General features: G+C 39.9%; 1 protein-coding gene across 1 annotated transcript in view; it reads left to right on the forward strand.

Moving 5' to 3' along the window:
* Positions 1-20,768, forward strand: part of tmem132e (transmembrane protein 132E) — a 533,792-nt gene that overhangs the window by 11,651 nt on the left and 501,373 nt on the right. Inside the window, exon 2 of the mRNA XM_060847811.1 lies at positions 681-1,587. Within this exon, the coding sequence (XP_060703794.1) occupies positions 681-1,587 (907 nt within the window). The remainder of the gene's footprint in view (positions 1-680; positions 1,588-20,768) is intronic.

Here is a 20,768-nt window from a genome sequence, read left to right on the forward strand (position 1 = left end):
GGCATCACTGGCTAATAAGCATTTATTACCCATCCCTAGTTGCCCTTGAGAAGGTGGTATTGAGCTGCCTTCTTGAACTACTGCAGTCCACCTGCGATGGGTTGACCATCAAGTCCATTAGGGAGGGAGTTCCAGGATTTTGAACCAGTGACAGTGAAGTAACGATAATATATTTCTTAATCAGGATGGTGAGTGACTCAGAGGGGGACTTGAAGATAGTGATGTTCTCTTATATCTGCTGCCCTTGTCCTTCTAGATGGAAATAGTCATGAGTTTGGAAGGTGTTCTCTGAGGATCTTTGGTGAAGTTCTGCTCCATTTCTGTTCCAGTCTCAAATTGCTCTCGTCTGCTCACTGTTTACATAATCTGGAAATGCATTAGGAAAAAAAAGTTGAAATTATTTTTCTGTGAAATTTCTTAACAAAATGTTGTAATTTTGTTATGTAACTATTTTTCGTAAAAACTCTATAATACCATTCATTAATCACTTTCCTTCAGTTAGAACAAATTTTACTCTAATTGCAAAATGAACTTGCGATTTCTGTAACTTCAAAAAAAGTGCTGCTTTTTATCAAATCTTTTTTCTATTATCCAAGCTAACTGATTAATTAAGGAAATATTGTTAAAGTTGAGGAACATTCAAAGTTACTTTTTCAACACTTTTTTGTCTCTTTTTGCAGTTCACAGTCAAGTATTGCCTACAAGTTCAGAAAGATTGCAGAACTTCTACACATCTCCGGCTTATCTTCCTGTGAACTACAAGCTTTCAAATGTACAGCTAGCCTTTTTCCTGAATAAAGACAAATTAAACACACATTGGAACAGCACCAAGTCACTCCAACGCTTGGAACATTTTGTTGTATTTCAGACGAAAGAACTTCCAGTGGTGAATGCGACTTTAGGACCTTTCTCTATGGATCGCATTCTCCCAAAAGATATACTTCAGCCCACCAGTACGTTGGAAGTACTGGACCGATTCACCATGAATTGGAAGGTCAGAGCCTTTATTATCCAACAGCGAGTTCCTTTTAACCAGCCACTTATTCAAGTACTATTCTATGTGGCAGGTCGAGATTGGGATGATTTTGACGTTGTGGATAAATTACCATGTGCAAGACTTCATGTTTTCCGTGATGTCAGGGATATCGAAAGCTCCTGCAGACTGAGGGGCATTTTAGCCATTTGCCTCGTCCAAATTGAATTGCCCTTTGCCTGGTTTAGTTCTGCCACCACAACTCTGGGAAGAAAGGAATCCATGGATAATTTGGATACAATCAGTGAAAATCTTCAAGTTGAACTCTACTACACCTTGCATCCTCCGGATAGAAATGGGGAATGCAATGCTGGCAGTGATGCATCTTATCGTAAAGGGAAAAACATTAGGCAGGATGGATCTCACCAACAGCCTCTGCTACGTATAGGGAGCATTAATTTATACCAGCCTCCCCAAGCACAATTAATTCAGGAGCACAGGTTTGATGGAAATATTTTCATTCGTTTGCCAGAAGGACCACTAAAATCTGGGGAAATCCTCAGTATCTCTGTGTTTCTAACACCAAATTCAACAGTGGAGCAATTCACTCTGAGGTACGATAGATTTCGTTGTTTTACTTGAAAAATGAACTAAACTTTAGCTTGCAGTATGATTTGGAAAACACTATGTTGTATATAATAGATAAATTTATGAAAATTACTTGATTTATTGGAATTTCTACCTATTATGTCAAAACAAAGGGATTACTTTTCTCTAATGTTCTGCCTGACAACCGTACTTCCATAATTCACTGCCAGATGCTCTTTATAATGTAGACCCATATATTTCCCATTTCTGACTGTCTTCTCATGTATGCAATGAACAAAGATGCTAACCATTCTCCAATAATGGAAAAGGGGAAAATAAGGCATTTTCTGATTAATTTTTAAAAATTGTGAGAGTATGCATTAGTTCTTTCAAGGATACAGGAGGTCATACAACTCACATGGACGTGGATCTTTGCTGTGTGGTTCCCTGTTACTCAGTAGGAGGAGAGCGTACTTTGTATTTTCCATGTCATGAAATCTCCAGCAAAAGAAAGTACTTGTAACTATTTCCTGAAGGTACTTCAAGCATCTGTATATAGAAAAATCAGTTAATGGGTGTTGATGGTGGGAGGTCAAAACCCTGTCAGAGTTTCAATGTTATCATCTGAGTCCCACCAAGCACTTTTTGACTGGTTCAGGAAATGTGGCATATCACAATTTAAAATGCTAGCAGATGGATGGCAGGACTGCCTTTTTGTTGCCTCGCTTAATTTTGTACTACCTGGAGTTTTGAATTTTCAGCAAAGCAGTTGGGTTTTTGAAACATGTATTAAGCATGTCAGAAGAGGGGTCATGAGCTGTACAGTAGCTTGTTTTGTGAATCTTTTGACAATTAGTTTGAAAAGTTTACCCAAATTGCTAATTATAATTTAATGGTGTTTCCATTATATATTAATGCTGTAAATGATAGGGCTTTGTTCTTTTAAAAAAAAATGACATTAAATGGCATTGAGGAAGTGTTAAGATGAAAAAAGTATTATTCATGCAACAGCATTGAGATGTGATTTGTGTTTTAATCTTACATTGCTTCAGAGTTCAGCAATCTCTTCAGCCTTTTGAAACAGTGGAGCAGTTGATATTTGTTTCAGTAGCTCAAAAGGTTTAATGTATTCAGGCATGAAGATTTTGTGTGTACAGTTGTGCGAAAGAATACCATTATGAATACTTAGCTGAGTTCCAAACCCATTAATGAATTTGGCTTTATTGGAGTTATAGCTTTCAATGGCACTTTGAGCTTCTTTATAATTAAGGGCTCTAAGAGCAGTTAATAGAATGACAGCCCTTGACATCAAGGCCGCATTCAACCGAACGTGGCATCAAGGAGCCCTAGTAAAACTGAATTACTGGGTATCAGGAGGCTGGTTCAAGTCACACCTGCCACATAGGAAGATGGTTGTCATTAGTGGAGGTCAGTCATCAACTGGGGATGTTCGCTGATGATTGAAGAATGTTCAGCACCATTCGCAGCTTCTCAGTTATTGAAGCAGTTCATGTTCAAATGCAACAAAATCTGAACAATATCAGACTTGGGCAGACAAGTGGCAAGTAATATTCATGGTTCAGAAATGCTAGGCTATATCATTACCTATAAGAAACAATCTAATCAACACCCCAAGGCATTCAGTAATATTACTGTGACTGAATCCCCCACTATCAACATCTTAAGGGTTACCATTGATTAGAAACTCAACTGGACCCACCACATAAATATAGTGGCAACAAGAGCAACTCAGGGGCCAGGAATACTGTGGTGAGACACTCGCATCTTGATTCCCCAAACCTTGTTCACAATCTACAAGGCATAAATCAGGAATATGGTGGAATACTCTCCATTTGCCTGGATGGTTGCAGCTCCAGCAGCACTCAAACTTAACACCATCCAACACATAGCAGCCCACTTGTTTGGCACCATATCCACAAAATCCACTCCTTTCACCACCTATATTCAGTAGCAGTAGTGTGGACCAACTGTGCTACAAGATCCTTAGTCAGCACCTTCCAAATTCATGACCATTTTCATCTAGAAGTACAAGTACAAGCAGGTATACATGATAGCACCACTACCTGCAAGTTTCCCTTTAAAGTTTGTGAGAAGATTTGTAGCTGGGGTGCTCGTTGTTGTGGTTCTGTTCGCCGAGCTGGGATTTTGTGTTGCAGATGTTTCGTCCCTGTCTAGGTGACATCCTCAGTGCTTGGGAGCCTCTTGTGAAGCGCTTCTGTGATGTTTCCTCCGGCATTTGTAGTGGTTTGTCTCTGCCACTTCCGGTTGTCAGTTCCAGCTGTCCGCTGCAGTGGCCGGTATATTGGGTCCAGGTCGATGTGTTTGTTGTTAGAATCTGTGGATGAGTGCCATGCCTCTAGGAATTCCCTGGTTGTTCTCTGCTTGGCTTGTCCAAAATAGTAGTGTCCCAGTCGAACTCATGTTGCTTGTCATCTGCGTGTGTGGCTACTAAGGATAGCTGGTCGTGTCGTTTCGTGGCTAGTTGGTGTTCATGGATACAGATCGTTAGCTGCCTTCCTGTTTGTCCTATGTAGTGTTTTGTGCAGTCCTTGCATGGGATTTTGTACACTACATTGGTTTTGCTCATGCTGGGTATCGGGTCCTTTGTCGTGGTGAGTTGTTGTCTGAGAGTGGCTGTTGGTTTGTGTGCTGTTATGAGTCCTAGTGGTCGTAGTAGTCTGGCTGTCAGTTCAGAAATGTTCTTGATGTATGGTAACATGGCTAGTCCTTTGGGTTGTGTCATGTCCTCATTCCGTTGTCCTTCCCCTTAGGCGCCTTTTGATGAAATTGCGGGGGTATCTGTTTTTGGCGAATACATTGTAGAGGTGTTTTCCTCTTTTTGCAGTTCTGGTGTGCTGCAGTGTGTTGTGGCCCTTTTGAACAGTGTCTTGATGCAACTTCTTTTGTGTGTATTGGGGTAGTTGCTTTCGTAGTTCAGGACTTTGTCTGTGTGTGTGGTTTTCCTGTATACCTTTGTGATGAATTCTTCGTTCGGTGTTCTCTGTACCATCACGTCTAGGAATGGGAGTTGGTTGTTCTTTTCTTCCTCTCCACTGAATCTGATTCCTGTGAGTGTGGTGTTGATGATCCGGTGTGTGTTTTCTATTTCTGTGTTTTTAATGATTACAAAGGTGTCATCTACATATCTGACCCTGAGTTTGGGTTGAATTTGCAGTAAGACTGTTCTAATCTTTGCATTACAGCTTCTGCTATGAGTCCAGAGATGGGTGAGCCCATGGGTGTGCCGTAGATTTGTTCATATATTTGGTTGTTGAATGTGAAGTGTGTTGTGAGGCACAGGTCCAGTAGTTTGAGTGTGCAGTCTTTGTTGATAGGTTCCCGTCTTGTTGTCTGTTCTGTATGTCCAGCAGGTTGGCTATTGTTTCTCTGGCTAGGGTTTTGTCAATAGAGGTGAACTGTGCCGTTACATCGAATGAGACCATAGTTTTTTCCTTGTTTTTGTGTATATTTCTGATGATGTCCAAGAATTCCTGTGTTGACTATATAGAGTGTCTGGATCCACTGATCAGGTGTTTCAGTTTCTGTTGTAGTTCTTTAGCCATTTTGTGTGATGGTGTCCCTGATAGCAATATGATGGGTCTGAGTGGGATGTTTGTGCACTTTAGGTACTCCATAGAATCTGGGGGTGGGGTTGCTTACAGTTTTCATTCTCTGTAGGTCAAACCTGGTTATCTGTCCATTTCCCTTTAAGCCACTCACCATCCTGACTTGGAAATATATCACTGTTCCTTCAGTGTTGTTAGGAATTTCTTTCCTAAGAGCTTTGCGGGTAAACCTAAGATTGTAGACTGCAACAGTTCAAGAAAGTAGCTCATGACCATCTTTTCAAGGGCAGCTAGGGATGGACAATAAATGCTGGCCAGCCAGTAACACCCACATCCCATGAATGAATGAAAAAAAGGATTAACATTATTTGCAAAGATTTTTAAATTGCTATTTGCTTATTTTTACTATTATATGAGCATTTCAAAGAGTTAGCATTGCTAGCATAGAGATCATGATTTCTGCCCATAGTGGATACTGGGTAAACTGTGTATGACAGTATGGAGAAAGCATGGAGGATTTGGGTGAGATTTAAGAATAGGATGCCTAGGACATACATAGGGAATTGGACTGACTTGCCTGTGAACCGAGAAAGCCCTTCTAACCCAATCAATGCTGTCCTAGCCTTGGTCTTTCTTTGGAAGGTGGAGGTCATGACTCTTTTCCATGGCATGAAAATCTGGTGAGTATTTCAGTTGAATTAGGAAGCAGTAACACAACATTGGGAAATAGTCTGACCTGCCATTCACACCTTGAAGAGCAAAATCTTACCCTTTTCTTTTGTTCTTTTCTCCACCTACTTCCCTTTCACCTACTTAAAACCTATTTTATCATTTTTCCAAATTCTGAGGAAAGCCCATTGTCCTGAAACAATAACGTAATCTCTAGCCCTCCCTGTCCGCCAAATAGATGGTCTCAAACCTGCTATTTCGAGCATTTAATGCTTTTATTTTAATAATAAAGATCAGCTCTTCAGGATGAAGGATGTTCAAGGAAATTTTAATTAAAGTGAAGTATGCATGAATGCCATGTTCATAGAGAAGGTGAAACTGTTGTTTGTTCCATACATGATACATTTAACGACTACAAAAGAGAGGCATCCAGTATTGAAGCAGTAGCGTGTGACAGATCTAGTCAGCCCACTTTGATGCCTGGCCATGTATGTTTGGGATATAGGATTGTACTGCCTATATATCCATAGAGATAATGCAGTATACAGAGGACTCAGAAGCCTGAGATGACAACTCACATTTTAAGAGGTCAATGATAGAATACTTAAGCATCACTGGCATCCCTGTGTCTCTGATATCACAGCATGTTATTATGGTAGGTTAATGAAAACACAGAGGGGCAACAGGGATATGACATCAGTAATAAGTACTTGATGTAAATAATTCAAAATATAATGAAAATATTTTATGATGTGATCTGATGGAACTGGAGCAATATTTTATCATAGGATCCCTACAGAGGCTATTTGGCCCATTGTGTCTGCACTGACTATCCAAAGAACATCCCACCCAGAACCAGCACCACCAACCTTATCATGAAACAACCTGTACATATTTGGACAGTGGAAGGAAACCAGACACTCGGCTGAAATCCACACAGACACTGGGAGAATGTACAAACTCCACACAGACTGTCACCCAAAGCTGGAATCGAACTTGTGTTTCTGGTGCTGTGGGACAGCAGTGTTAACCACTGAGCCACTCTATTTGAGCGGTTGTTGTAAAAACAATTCTTTTAATGCTGTCTGATTGGACATTTGTCTTGTTAAATATACCTCTTCTGGATATCAGTGAAGGGGAGTACCCTGTAGTGGCTCTGGTGAAAGGGTATGCCTCAGCCAGTTATCTCCAGTTCTTTGCCCTTATCATCTATAATTTACACATCAATGATCCTGAATATCTCCATGATAGGGATGTTAATAGGGATACTCATAGATTCGTAGAAGTCCACAGCACAGAAAACAATCTTTCGGCCCAATAAGTTGGCATTGGTGAAAAACAAGCATCTAACTATGCAGATTCCATTTTTCAATACTTGGCCGATAACCTGTGTGCCTTGGCATCACAACTGCAAGTACACTAAATGAATACTACTTAAATGTTATACGGGTTTCTGTCACTTCTACTATTAGAGACAATGAGTTTCAGATTTCCACTATCTACTCGGTGAAATAATTTTTCCTCACATCTGCTCTAAATCTCCTGCCCCTTACGTTAAATCTTTGCCCCCAGTCATTGATCCCACCACAGAGGTAACATCTCGATCATGAACCTCCTCAGTCTGCTTTTTCCAAAGAAAACAGTTCCTGGTCTATCCAATCTCTCTCTTTATAACTAAAATTCTCCTGCTCAGGCAAAATCCTGTGTTTCTCCTCTCCACCTTCTCCATTGCAGTCACATTCCTTCTATTGTGTGGATTCCAGACTTGTAGATAATACTCTAGATATGGCCTAACCAAGGTTTTACACAATTCCAGCATAACCTCCCTGCTCTTAAATGCTGTGCCTTGCCTATTAAACAAAAAAGTAGTACACATACCTTTTTAACTACTTTATCTAACAGTTCCGTTATCTTAAGGGACTGGTATACAATTACATGAAGGTACCTCTTACCCTTGATGGTTCCAAGGGTCCAATCATGCATTATGCTTTCCCTTGCCTTTTTTGTCGTGCTGAAGTGCATAGCCTCACACTTACCCAAATTGAATTCCATTTGCCACCGGTCAGCTCATCTGATAAGCCCATTTTTTTCCTGCAATCTAAGGCTACCCTCCTCACTATTTACCACCCCACCAATTCTTGTGCAAGCGTACTGATTAACTCTCGTTCACTGAAGTCTAAATCCTTTATATATACCTTCATAGCTAGGGGATGTGATGGCCTTGTGGTATTATCACTGGACTATTAATCCAGAGACCCAAGGAATGTACTGGAGGCTTGGGTTTGAGTTTGCAGATGGTGGAATTGAACCCAATAAAAATCTGGAATTAATGATGACCATAAAACCATTGTTAGGAAAACCCACCCGATTCATGAGTGCCCTTTAGAGAAGGAAATCCGCTATCCTTAACTGGTCTGGCCAACATTTGACTCCAGATTCACAGCAATGAGGTTTATTCTTCACTGTTAACAATTAGGAATGGGCAACAAATGCTAGCCTAAACAGTGACACATTATTTTTTGAATGAATAAAAAAACAAACAGTAAGAATTTCAACACTGATCCCTGCAGAACCCCATCTGAACACTGGCTTCCAGTCATCAAACACCCTCAACCATCATCCTGCTTTGTATTGTTCACCCAATTCTGGATCCAATTAGCCAAATTTCTTTGAATCCCATGGGCTTTTATCTCTCTATAAGGAACCTTATTAAAAGCCTTGCTGAAGTCCAAGTGGACCATGTCAAATGGATTGCCCTCATGTGCATACCTGATCACCTCTTCAAAAGGCTTAATCAAGTGAGTCCTTTGTGAATAACAGTACCACATTGGCTATCCTCTGGCACCTCTCTGGTGGCAAGATAGAAATTTAAAATTAGTGCCAGCACCTCTATTTCCTACTTTTTCTATCCCAGTAGCTTGAGGTACTCCAGTCCTGGAAATTTATCTACTGTTAAACCAGTCAGACTACTCCATCTCCTTTCTGTCTATGCTAACTTCTTTAATTATATCACAGTCCTTCTCCCAGATTTCTGTGCCTACATGGTCCTTCTCACTCTTGAGCATTGGCACAAAATAATTTAACACAGTACCTATGTCCTCCAACACCATGCACAAATTGCTACTGTGGTCCTTAATAGGGCCTACACTTACCCAGTTAACCTTTTATACTTCGTGCACTTATAAAACAACTTAGCATATTTCTTTATTTCACTTGTCATTACCTTTTTATGCCCCATTATTGCTCTTCTAATTTCCTTTTTAAGCCCCGCCTGCATGTTCTGTCCTCCTCTAGGGCTTCTGTTATTTTGAGGCCCCACTATCTTTCATAGCCTTCCTTTTCCCCTATTATCCAGTTCTTTATATCCCTTGATATCCAGGATTTGTTGGTCCCACCTCTTCTTTATTTGAAGATGTTAGCCCTGTACTCTTCCTATTCCTTCCTTGAATGTGTCTCAGTATTTTGATACAGATTGATCGAAAAATATCTGCTTCCAGTCCAGACTGGTCAAACTTCATTTATTCTTTTTGAAATTACCCTTCACTCCCAGTCTGAAGATGTTTGGTGAATTTCTGCAATGCATCTTGTAGATAGTATTGCTGATATTGAGTGTCTGTTGTGGAGGAAGTGGATGTTTGTGGATGTGAAGCCAATCAAGTGGGCTACTTTATCTTGGATAGTGTCAAGCTTCTGAGTGTTGTTGGAGCTGCAGCCATACAGGCAAATGAGGATTATTCCATCACACTGATGGCTTGTGCCTTGCAGATGATTGGCAGGGTCTAGGGAGTCAAGAGGTGACTTACTTACTGCTGCGATCCTAGCCTCTGACCTGCTCTTGTAGCCACTGTATTTATGAAGCAGTTCCAGTTGAGTTTCTGGTCAATTATAACCTCAAGAATGTTGATAGTGGGCGATTCAGCCTTGGGAACACCAATTAATTCCTAGGGGCAGTGGTTAGATTGTCTCTTATTGATGATTGGCATTGCTTGGCATTTGTGTGGTTTGAATGTTACTTGTCACTTGTCAGCCCAAACCTGGATACTGTTTAGATCTTGTTGCTTTTGAATATGGATTGTTTCAGTTTCTGAAGAGTTGTGAATAGTTCTGAACATTGTGCAATCATCAGCGGACATCCTTGCATCTGACCTTATGATGGAGGAGAGGTCATTGATGAAGCAGCTGAAGATGATTGGGCCTAGGACACTACCCTGAGAAATTTCTACTGAGATGACGTGACTGTCTTCCTTTGTGCCAGATATGACACCATCAAACAGAAAGATTGTCCCATCAGACCTATTGATTCCAGTTTGATGTCTAACTTCGTCAAATGTAGATTTGATGTCAAGTGCTGTTAGTCTCGTCTCACCTCCGCAATTCGGCGTTTTTGTCCATGTTTGAATGAAGGCTGTAATGAGATCAGGAACTGAGTGGTTCTGCCAGAACCTAAAACTGAGCATCGCTAAGCAGGTCATTGCTGAGCAGGTGTTGCTTGAGATCAGTGTTGATGACATTTTCTATTATTACTAATGATCAAGAGTAGACCAATGGGGCTATATTTGGCTGGGTTAGATTTTTCCTGTTTTTTATGTACAGGACATAGCTGGAAAATTTTCCATATTATTGGGGAGATGGCAGCATTGTAATTGTACTAAAACAGTTGGCTCGCAGACTGGCAAGTTCTGGTATAAGTCTTCAATATTATTGTCAGCATGTTATCAGGCTCCATAGACTTTGCAGTATCCAATGTCTGCAGCCATTTCTTGATAATATATGGTGTGAATCGAATTAGCATAAGACTGATAGCTGTCATTGCTGGGGACCACTGAAGTAGGCTGCAATGTATCATCCACTTGGCAGTTCTGGCTGAAGGTTGCCTTAACTTTTGAACTGATATGCTAGGCTTATCCATCATTGATGGTGAGGCTATTTGTGGAGCCTCCTTCTCTAGGGAGTTGTTTAATTGGGCATGACCATTCACAACCGGATGTGGCAGCTTAGGTCTGATCCATTGGTTGTGGATTCCTTAGCTCTGTACATTGTTATGGACCAGACCCCCACAATATATTTTAAGAAGGTAGTCTACACCCTAACATTTTCTTATTTTAAAGGCAGATTTGAAGTGCTGTATTCCAAATGGAATGCAAATGGTCAAACTACTCTACGTTAAGCAAAACGCAATTTATTAAAAAACTATATTTAAAATATAAACAAAAGGAAGAGGAATTTCAAATAACTTCACTATTGGAGAACATATCCGAATAATAGATACAATACCAATTGCTAATTAACTGTTCCTAAGCTATCGTAACTTTCCAGAATAATTTTGACTTACAATCAGATCAAGGTTCAAATTTCATCTCTGAAAATATCTAGTGAAAAATTTGAGGAACTCTTCTTAATCCTTTTAGCTGTGATATTGCGTAATGGAATGGCTTCTGGAAATCTAGTGGACACATCCATTATTGTGAATAAGTACTGATTCCCATTTTTTGTTTTAGGTAGGGGTCCTAAGCAATCAATTAAGACCCATGTAAAAGGTTTCTCAAATGCAGGAATGGGAATTGAAGGTATTGATTTTATCACTGCCTGAGGTTTTCCAGTTGCCTGATGAGTATGACATGTCCGGCAAAATTCTACTGCATCTTTGTTTTTGTATTTTGGCTTGAGTTTTCTTCATTCTCAAATGACCTCCTACTGGTAATTCATGTGCTACCCATAATATCATCTTTCTGTAACCCACCAGTAATATAACTTGATGAACTTCTGCCCATTTCTCATCGCTTGAATGTATGAATGTCTCATTTCATCATCAAGACCTCATTTTTTAAGATAGTAACACTCTGGGATACAGTCAACTTCTGTGAATGTTTTTTGATACAATTGCTTTGTTTTTTTTATCTTTCTGCTGCAATTCAGTTAATTTTTCTGAGCTAAAAGTATCCACTTTGTCCTCCACCTGTTTTTTTTTCTCTCAACCATTTGATCAAACATGGTCTCTGAAAATTATACTGCAACTTCTTTGTCTTTTCTCTCTGATTTCTCCTCTTACTTCAACCTGTGGCTTTGTGACCTTATGATCCCAAGATATTTTTCCTGTGATACCTCAGTTGCCTAATTTTCCACTGGCTTTTCAACCACAGTAGGCAGAACTCCCACCCGTGACCAAGCTCTATCATTACCAAGGACAAGTTGTATTCCAGGAGCCGAGAATTCATCCAGTACTCCTACCACCACTTTTTCACTTTTCACTGGGACACTCCAACCTCATTTCACATCATGGAGCACTTCTTGTCTCATCACGAATTCCATTTCTTAGCACTTTTTCTGGCAAGAGTCCTTCTGAATTACATATCTCCTCATCTCTCAACATCAAAGATTGATATGCTCCCGTACCTCTTAAAATTGTAATTTCTTTACCTGCTCCTCCTAGCATATGCTAATAAAACTTGCGCTCACAAATAAATGATTTAAGAAAATCTGTCACTTTCTTCTCAACTAACCCCTGACTAGGTTGTATGTTCTGGTGTAGCTTTTTAGCTTTCACTGTGCTTTCCTTTACCATTTCAACAACATTCACTGGCTTATCATGTTTTCCCAATACTTTTTCTAAACCACCAACACTTTGACTTCATGTGGCCTACTTTATTGCAGCGAAAACACGTGAGGTTTTTTACTTCTCTCTCCTCATTTGTTTCGGGTGGTAAACTATCTTTATTATCTTCACTGAGATCTCTTTTTCCCTTACCACCTGACAATTTCTTTTTTCCCAATTTCCATCACTCATAGATTGGAATTGATGTTGGAAGCCAAACTTTGATTTACCATCATTACCATCGGCCATTCCAGCTGCTAATCTTTCAGTTTTAACACTCTGCTCTTTCACGAGTTCTCATTATTTCAGGGAGTGAATTTCTGAACTCCTCCAAAATAATTGTCTCTCCAATGTTTGATCTTTTTTCAGTGCCCTTTTAAATCGACTCTCCTTTCTAGTTGAAAATGTGTTGCTGGAAAAGCGCAGAAGGTCAGGCAGCATCTGAGGAACAGGAGAATCGACGTTTCGGGCAAAAGCCCTTCTTCAGGAAGAAGGGCTTATGCCCGAAATGTCGATTCTCCTGTTCCTCGGATGCTGCCTGACCTGCTGCGCTTTTCCAGCAGCACATTTTCAGCTCTGATCTCCAGCATCTGCAGTCTTCACTTTCTCATCTCCTTTCTAGTTGCCAAGTTTGGAAGTTCAAATTCTCTCTTTTTCTTTTTTTCTTCCCTATCTCTTCTTCCTCTGCTTTTAATCATTATTCAGATGGTTTTATTTCCTTTTCATGTTAAAGTTGCTCCACTTGCAATTAAATTTTAGCCATTTCCAAAGATTCTGATGGTATTTCGGGCGATTATACATGTCGAGCTATTGCTGCAACTATCTCGCCTTTTCGCACAGACAAAGGCCAACTCCAGCCACTTCTAACAGCTTTGCTTTTCTCACTTTCTGTAAAACTCCTGAAGTCACTTCCTCCACCCACAAAAAATCTGAGTAACCAAAAGAGCCTTTGCAACACTAGGCACATGCTATTTAAACCAAATTAATTCAACACCTGAAACAAAGGACGCTTAACATGTACCACCTGCTGTCTTTGAATCTAATAGTGATAAACCCAACTTGGAATTGTAGATTTTGTTCCCAGTAAGAGTTCCCAATTTGTTATGGACAAGACCAGAACCCCTCAATGTATTTCAAGAAGATTACCTCGACCCTAACTTTTTCTTATTTTAAAGGTGGATGTAAAATGCTGTGCTTCAGATGCAATGTGACTGGTCAAACTACTTGACATTAAGCAAAACACAATTTACTGAAACACTATAGTTAAAATACAAACAAAAGAAAGAGGAATAACTTAACTATTGCAAAACTTAACTGAGAAATAGATACAGCACCTAGTACTAATTAACTGTTCCTATACAGTAACATTGCATAAACGAACCCCTTGTCAAAAAGGCAAATTCAGGCACACATTCTTCCATACAGTTCTCCAATCCAGGAGGGAAAAATAAATCAAGAGAAAGTAGCAGCTAGCGGGCATTTACTGAAGATTCTAACTCATTTGAGGTCCCAAAGGCTTCTGCTTAAAACTAGATCTAAAAACTACAAAAAAACTGGAAAGCCTGCTCTGAGAGAGCTGGGCACACTCGGTCTGCTTCCATTGTTCCAACTTTTAAAAAAATATGTCCCAAATCCACACAAACTGTTTCCTTTCTTAGAGACAGCCTGGTGTCTCTGCCTTGCAACTGTCTTCAAACAAAAGGACAAAATAACCTCTTAAAATGACAGCATTGTCACATTGTCACTTGCTGCTTATGCTGTTAAGCCTGCAAGTAGTTCTGTTTGATAACTTCACTGGTTGACACTTTATTTTTAGGTATGCTTGGTGCTACTTCTGGCATGCCCTTCTGCACTTTCCAGTGAACAGGGATCCCTTGGCTTTACGCTAATGGTTGAATGGGTTATGCCAGACCATGTGGTTTTAGATTGTGCTGGATTGCAATTCTGCTGTTGTTGATGACTCATAATACCTCATGAGTGCCAAGTCTTGTGTAGCTCGATCTGTTTGAAGTCTGTCCCATTTAGCAAAGTGAGATTCCCACACAACACACTGAAGGTATTCAAACTGTAAAGGTAGGACTTTGTCTCCACAAGGACAGTATGGTGGTCACTCTTACAGATACAGTCATGGACAGATGCATTTCATTCCAGTGGATTGGTAAGGATGAGGTTAAGTTTTTCCCTTCTTGTTTGTTCCCTCACCACCTGCTGCAAATTCAATTCAGACGTTATGTCCTTTAGGACCTGAACTGCTTGATCAGAAGTTTCAAGCCGCTCTTGGCAGGGGACATTGCGATCCCCAACCCAGAGTTTTCCATTGACCTCTTGCTACTGACAATGTTACTCAATATTGAGGAGAACTGATTGATCAACCAAGGAAGAGTGATATGTGGTTATCAGTTGGAGGTTTCCTTGCCAATGTTTAACCTGAAGCCAAGAGACTTTATGGAATCCACAATCAGTGTTGAGGACCCAAGGGCAACTCCCTCCCAACTGTATGTCAAACCTCTGCTGTGTCTGTCCTACCAGTAGGGCAGGACATATCCAGGGATGGTGATAGTGGTATCAGGCACATTTTCTGTAAAGTATGATTCTGTGAGTATAGCTATGTCAGGCCATTGCTTAATTAGTCTGTGAGACAACTCTGCCAATTTTGGCATTAGGCCCTGATTTATCGAAGAGGACTTTGCACAGTCAACAGGGCTGTTTCTGTCATTGTCTTTTCTGATGCCCAGGTTGGTGCCAGGTGGTCTGTCAAGTTTTGTTTCTTTGATACTTTGAAGTGATTAGTACAATTGTGTAGCTTGCTAGACCATTTCAAAGGACAACTAAGAGTAACATATTGCTGTGGGAGTCATATGTAGGCCAGACCAAGTGAGGATAGCAGATTTGCTTCCCTGAACAACATTACTAAACCATGCATCTTCTGCCTTTCTTCCCATGCATTTGCTGCTTGCCTTTCTCTGTGTTGAAGAGGACAGGTTTGGAAGCTTTTGCCAAATGATACAGTGCATTTTATTGATGGTTCACCGCTACTACAATTTACCAGTGGTAGAAGGATTGAATGTGTAAAGTGGTGGACCTGCTGCGCTTTTCCAGCAACCCATTTTCAGCTGAGATTTATTTGTAGTTGTTTAAAAAAAACTGATTCTTCAGACAAGATTTGTGGATACTGAAAGCCTGTGAGTACACCTGTTATTGCAGATCATTTATCCCTCTTTTCTACAGCCACAACATAAGTCAGGTGCAATTCTGATGTAAAGAGTGAATTTCTGTGGCAATACCATTTCTGTGCGTAAATGCACCATTTGACACCTGATGCATCTTGAACATGCATTTTAGAAAGGGTATAAACCTGCTGTATGGTAAATATGAGCTGAAAATGTGTTGCTGGTTAAAGCACAGCAGGTTAGGCAGCATCCAAGGAACAGGAAATTCGACGTTTCGGGCCACAGCCCTTCATCAGGCTCTGGCCCAAAACGTCGAATTTCCTGTTCCTTGGATGCTGCCTAACCTGCTGTGCTTTAAACAGCAACACATTTTCAGCTCTGATCTCCAGCATCTGCAGACCTCACTTTTTACTCGTATGGTAAATATGACCCAAATTAGTATTCAGAGCTGCATTACTTTTACACCATTCAAAACGAAAGTTTTGGGGCCAAAATATTTGCCATTTATATGATCTGCTTATGTTTCTCAGCTTACATCAGACCTTTATGGTTACTTGAAGAACGTTTTAGCATCAAAACAACCAAGTGTATGCATGAAAATTTAAAATAAATCAGAAAATGCTGGCAACACACAGTTAACGTCCACTTCTCTGTCATTAAATGCAACCTGATCTGCTGTGTATTTCTAGCACTTTTTTTTTGTTTGTATCTTTGTAAATTGTTACTTCTATCTGTGAAGCAAACTTTCAAAATTAAGTTTGAAGTAGTCTTGTATTAGATTTTGAGACATCAACTTAGTCTTGCTAAAACCAGTTATTTACAAGTGGTCTACATCCCTGCAAAGCAAAGAGCTATAGGCTATCTCGATGGTCAACTTAACATACTCTTTTTTTGTAACAACGGCAATGCATTTTGTAACTCGTGAAGATGAGGTTATTGTACAAATTAATGAGTTAATGTTGAAGCTGTGTTTAGCCCCAACAAATCTGATGATGTGATAGTTTTTGGGTGGAGAAGAACAGTCTAGCATGAGGTCCGAAGGAAGACACACGTGACACTTGTGGTACTCAATAGTCTTGTAATTATATTTAACAGTCAATTATACCAATTATCATACAATAAACTATATCTTGCTGTGCAAGGATAAGTCCCTGTTCTCATTAAGGCCTGATAGTGATTTACCCTCTACCACTGCTAATTAGATAAGCCCCATGATAAATTGTGGAAAGGAGGTATAGGTGGCAGCACTCTACCTTGCAAGCCACCAGTGGTTGGTACCTGACAATACAACTGCTGTTCTCTGAATTCACTATTCATGTGATCTGCTGTTCCATACGTTACAGGCAGGATGCTGGAAGAACCTAGCAAGCCAAACAGCATCAGGAGTTGGAGACGTTGACATTTCGGGTGTAACCCTTCTTCAGGACAGGTGTTGAGTGTAGGGGAAACTACAGATAAAGGGGGTGGTGGGGCAGGGTGGTGAAGTGGGGATAGGTAAAGACAGGCAGAGGGAATGACTTGGTTGGTCAATGGGAGGAATAAATCTGGTAGGTGGCTGGAAGGAGTGGAAGGGAGGGGAATGGGAGGGGGAGGGGCTGGGAAAGGAGTCAGGGGAAGGGAAGGGAGGATATTTAAAATTGGAGAAATCAGTATTGAGTCCTCCAGGTTGTAGACTGCCTAGGCAGAAGATGAGGTGTTGTTCCTCCAATCTTTTCATTTTATAGTCAAAGAGCTGGAGGGCTTAGGAAGTCACGGCGTTGTGACAGTGAGAAAGGAACTCAGTGAGCATATGTCTGAGGGAGGCAGAGAACTTCTTCAAAGTGGGTATCCTTTGAAGAGACTTCACAGTGGAATAAACTTGGTTAGAGACAAAAATTGAGTTTCAACCTTGCTCACAAATTATGCAATATTGTGTTGAATTCCACTGATATCATGTCAACAGCATTATCCTTGATGTGGAGGTGCCGGTGTTGGACTGCGGTGGACAAGCTAGGAAACCAAACAACACTGGTTTGTAGTCCAATATGTTTATTTGAAATCACAAACTTTCGAAGTTCTGCTCCTTCGTCAAATCTCACTTATTTTAAAAAAACTCCAAGTTGGTTGAATATGATTTTCTCTTAAGAAATCCGTGCTGCCTCTACTTAGACAATCCACATCTTTTCATTGTGACGATTAATTCTATACCAAATAATTGCTGCTATATACTGTAATGACTGGTCTATAATTGTTGAGGTTTTTCTTAATTTTTTATATTTGAAAGAAGGTATAATAGTTGCAATTCTTCAGTCCTCAGACACCTCACCTGAGTCTAGGGAGATTAAAAAATTATGGTCCGTACCTCCCAACTTCCATTCTCACTTCCTTTAATATCTTTTTTTTACATCAAACTGTACAAAGATATAACACACTTCTGGATTTCAAGCCCGGGTCTCCTTGCTCAGAGGTAGGGATCTACCAATGCGCCACAAGAGCCCTTTGTACTTTCTTCAGTATCCTTGAGTGCACCTCAACAGTCCAGGTGCCTTATTGTTTACTTTAAATAGTGACAGTCTATCCAATTTTGCCTCATTATCCACCGATCCAGTTCTTCTCTCAAACACCAAAACCTGGAGCTGGCACTTCCCATATATGTAATTGTCCAGGATTCTACTGTGTCCACAATTGCCCACATATTTCAGGGCAATCATTCCACCTAACTGTCTTAACTTTACTTCACTTACAGTGACTTTCTTTTTCTTTAGTTATTTGTATTACTTTATTCTATAGCCCTTAATTTAATGTTTTGCCCTATTCCTAGTTGTAACTCCAAGTGATTGCTACTTTAAAAAAATGTTTTTCTAATTTACAACTTTTTAAAGACTTTCTCAATGAGCAGTTTCTTATCAATGAACTTATGATTTTCCTGCAAAGTTATTCTTCAAACTTTCTGTTCAAAACCAGTGTTCTAAGCTTACATGGAAGCAGCATTCTCCTATATATTCTACAAACAGAATCAATCTCTCGCTTTCTCCTTGGTAAATGTAGATTGCAAGCATCTCTCTTCAGAAATGCTGAGGGTATTTTAAATCTAATAGTCTCTTGTGGTGCAAGATAGTTAGGGAAAGTCAAACCATGCACACTTTTTCACAGCACTTTTTACTGCAAAAATGTACGTTACTCATAAAAAAAGGTCTTTATGCACTTAAACAATTATGAAAGCAGTTCCGTAGTGTCTTTGCACATTAAGAACAAATAAACATTATAATTTTGCATTCCTTACAGTTACAAAAAACCCAAGGCATTTCTTACTTATGCAGACAATTATTTACATACATTTGAGACACTGATAACTGCTAAATAAACCTACACTGTACTTTGGCAGAAAGACCTTAGTCTTTCCCCTACAGTGAGAAAATTCCTTGACCCAGTATGATATTCTTAAGTCTGTGTAGAACCAGACAACAATTGGAGTATGGCAAATCTACAACGTAAAATTCTTGACTTGGATGCAAATGAACATGTGTGGGTTGGCAGATGACACAAAGATCAGTGGAGTTGTGGATAGTGTAGAATGTTGTCAAAAGAGTACTGCAAGATATAGAACAGTTGCAGATATGGATGGAGAAATGGCAGATGGAGTATAAAGCTTAAAAATGTGTTGCTGGAAAAGCGCAGCAGGTCAGGCAGCATCAAAGGAACAGGAGAATCTTTTTTGGGCATAAGTCCTTCTTCAGAGCACATTCCTGAAGAAGGGCTTATGCCCGGAATGCCGATTCTCCTGTTCCTTTGATGCTGCCTGACCTGCTGTGCTTTTCCAGCAACACATTTTTAAGCTCTGATCTCCAGCATCTGCAGTCCTCACTTTCTCCCAGATGGAATTTAATCCAGGTAAGTGTGAGATGCTGCACTTTGGAAGATCAAATGTTAAAGAAAAATATACAGTCAATGGCACAATCCAGAATAGCATTGACGTGCAGAGGGATCTTGGAATTCAAGTCCATTGCTCTCCAAATAGATAGGTTGGAAACGATGCATATAGCATGCTTTCCTTTATTGGTCAAAGAATTGAGTACAAGTCAGGATGTCACGTTGCAGCCTCATAAGACAGTTTAGGGCACACTTAGAGTATTATATTCAATTTCGGTCGCCACATTACAAGAAGGATGTGGAAGCTTTGGAGAGGATGCAGAAGAGGTTTGGCAAGGTTTTAATTGGATTAGAGGGTATGACCTATAAAGAGAGGTTGGGAAAAATAGGGTTGTATGTGCTCTGAAGCAGCAGAGGCTGAGGGGAGGCTTGACTGAAGTCTATAAAATTATGAAATGCACAGATAGAGTTGTGGTCAGAATCTTTTTCCTAGAGTTGAAACATTTAATACTAGGGAGCATGCATTGAAGTTGAAAGGATTCAAGATCAAAGGCGATGTGAGGAGCAAGTTTTTTATACAAAGAGTGGTAGGAGTCTGGAATGTGCTGGTGGGGGCAGACATGAAAGGATCATTTAAAGGGCATTTTGAAAAGCACAAAAATATCTAAGGTTTAGAAGGATATGGAACAAGGATAGATAGAAGGGATTAGTTTACTTTCACATTGTGTTTGGCCCAACATTGTAGGCCATAGGACCAACATTGCAGGGCCTTTCGTTCCAACTCGTCCAAAGCAGTCTGATATCCCAATCCAATCTAGTCCCACCTGCCAGCACCTTGCCCATATCCCTCTAAATCTTTCCTATTCATATACCCATTCAGATGTCTTTTAAATGTTGCAGTTGTACTAGCTTCCACCATTTCCTCTGGCAGCTCATTCCATATATGTACCACCCTCTGAGTGAAAACGTTGCCCCTTAGGTCTCCTTTATAATCATATGATATATGATTTAAAAAAAACTAAGTGTTTTCTATGCTGTATGATGATATTTTGGCATGAGTATGCAGAAGCTATTTAAAAGTATTTTTGACACTTGGAAACATGGAACGGATCTTCAAGAATATAAATGTCTCACCAAACTTTATTTATTTAATTTGATTTTGGTTTGCATTGCTGAATATAGATTTATAATGTGTCACATCTAACTTTGAAACTTAATGAAAGGTAACTCTTAATTGCGTTGACTTATTGCAGCATGAACCTTCTAACGTATAGCATCTGAACATTATCCTGCCTTGATCATGATAATTTGTGGGCATAATGCATTTATAGTACTCTATC

Source organism: Hemiscyllium ocellatum, chromosome 31 (genome assembly GCF_020745735.1).
Source record: "Hemiscyllium ocellatum isolate sHemOce1 chromosome 31, sHemOce1.pat.X.cur, whole genome shotgun sequence".
Lineage (NCBI taxonomy): Eukaryota > Metazoa > Chordata > Chondrichthyes > Orectolobiformes > Hemiscylliidae > Hemiscyllium > Hemiscyllium ocellatum.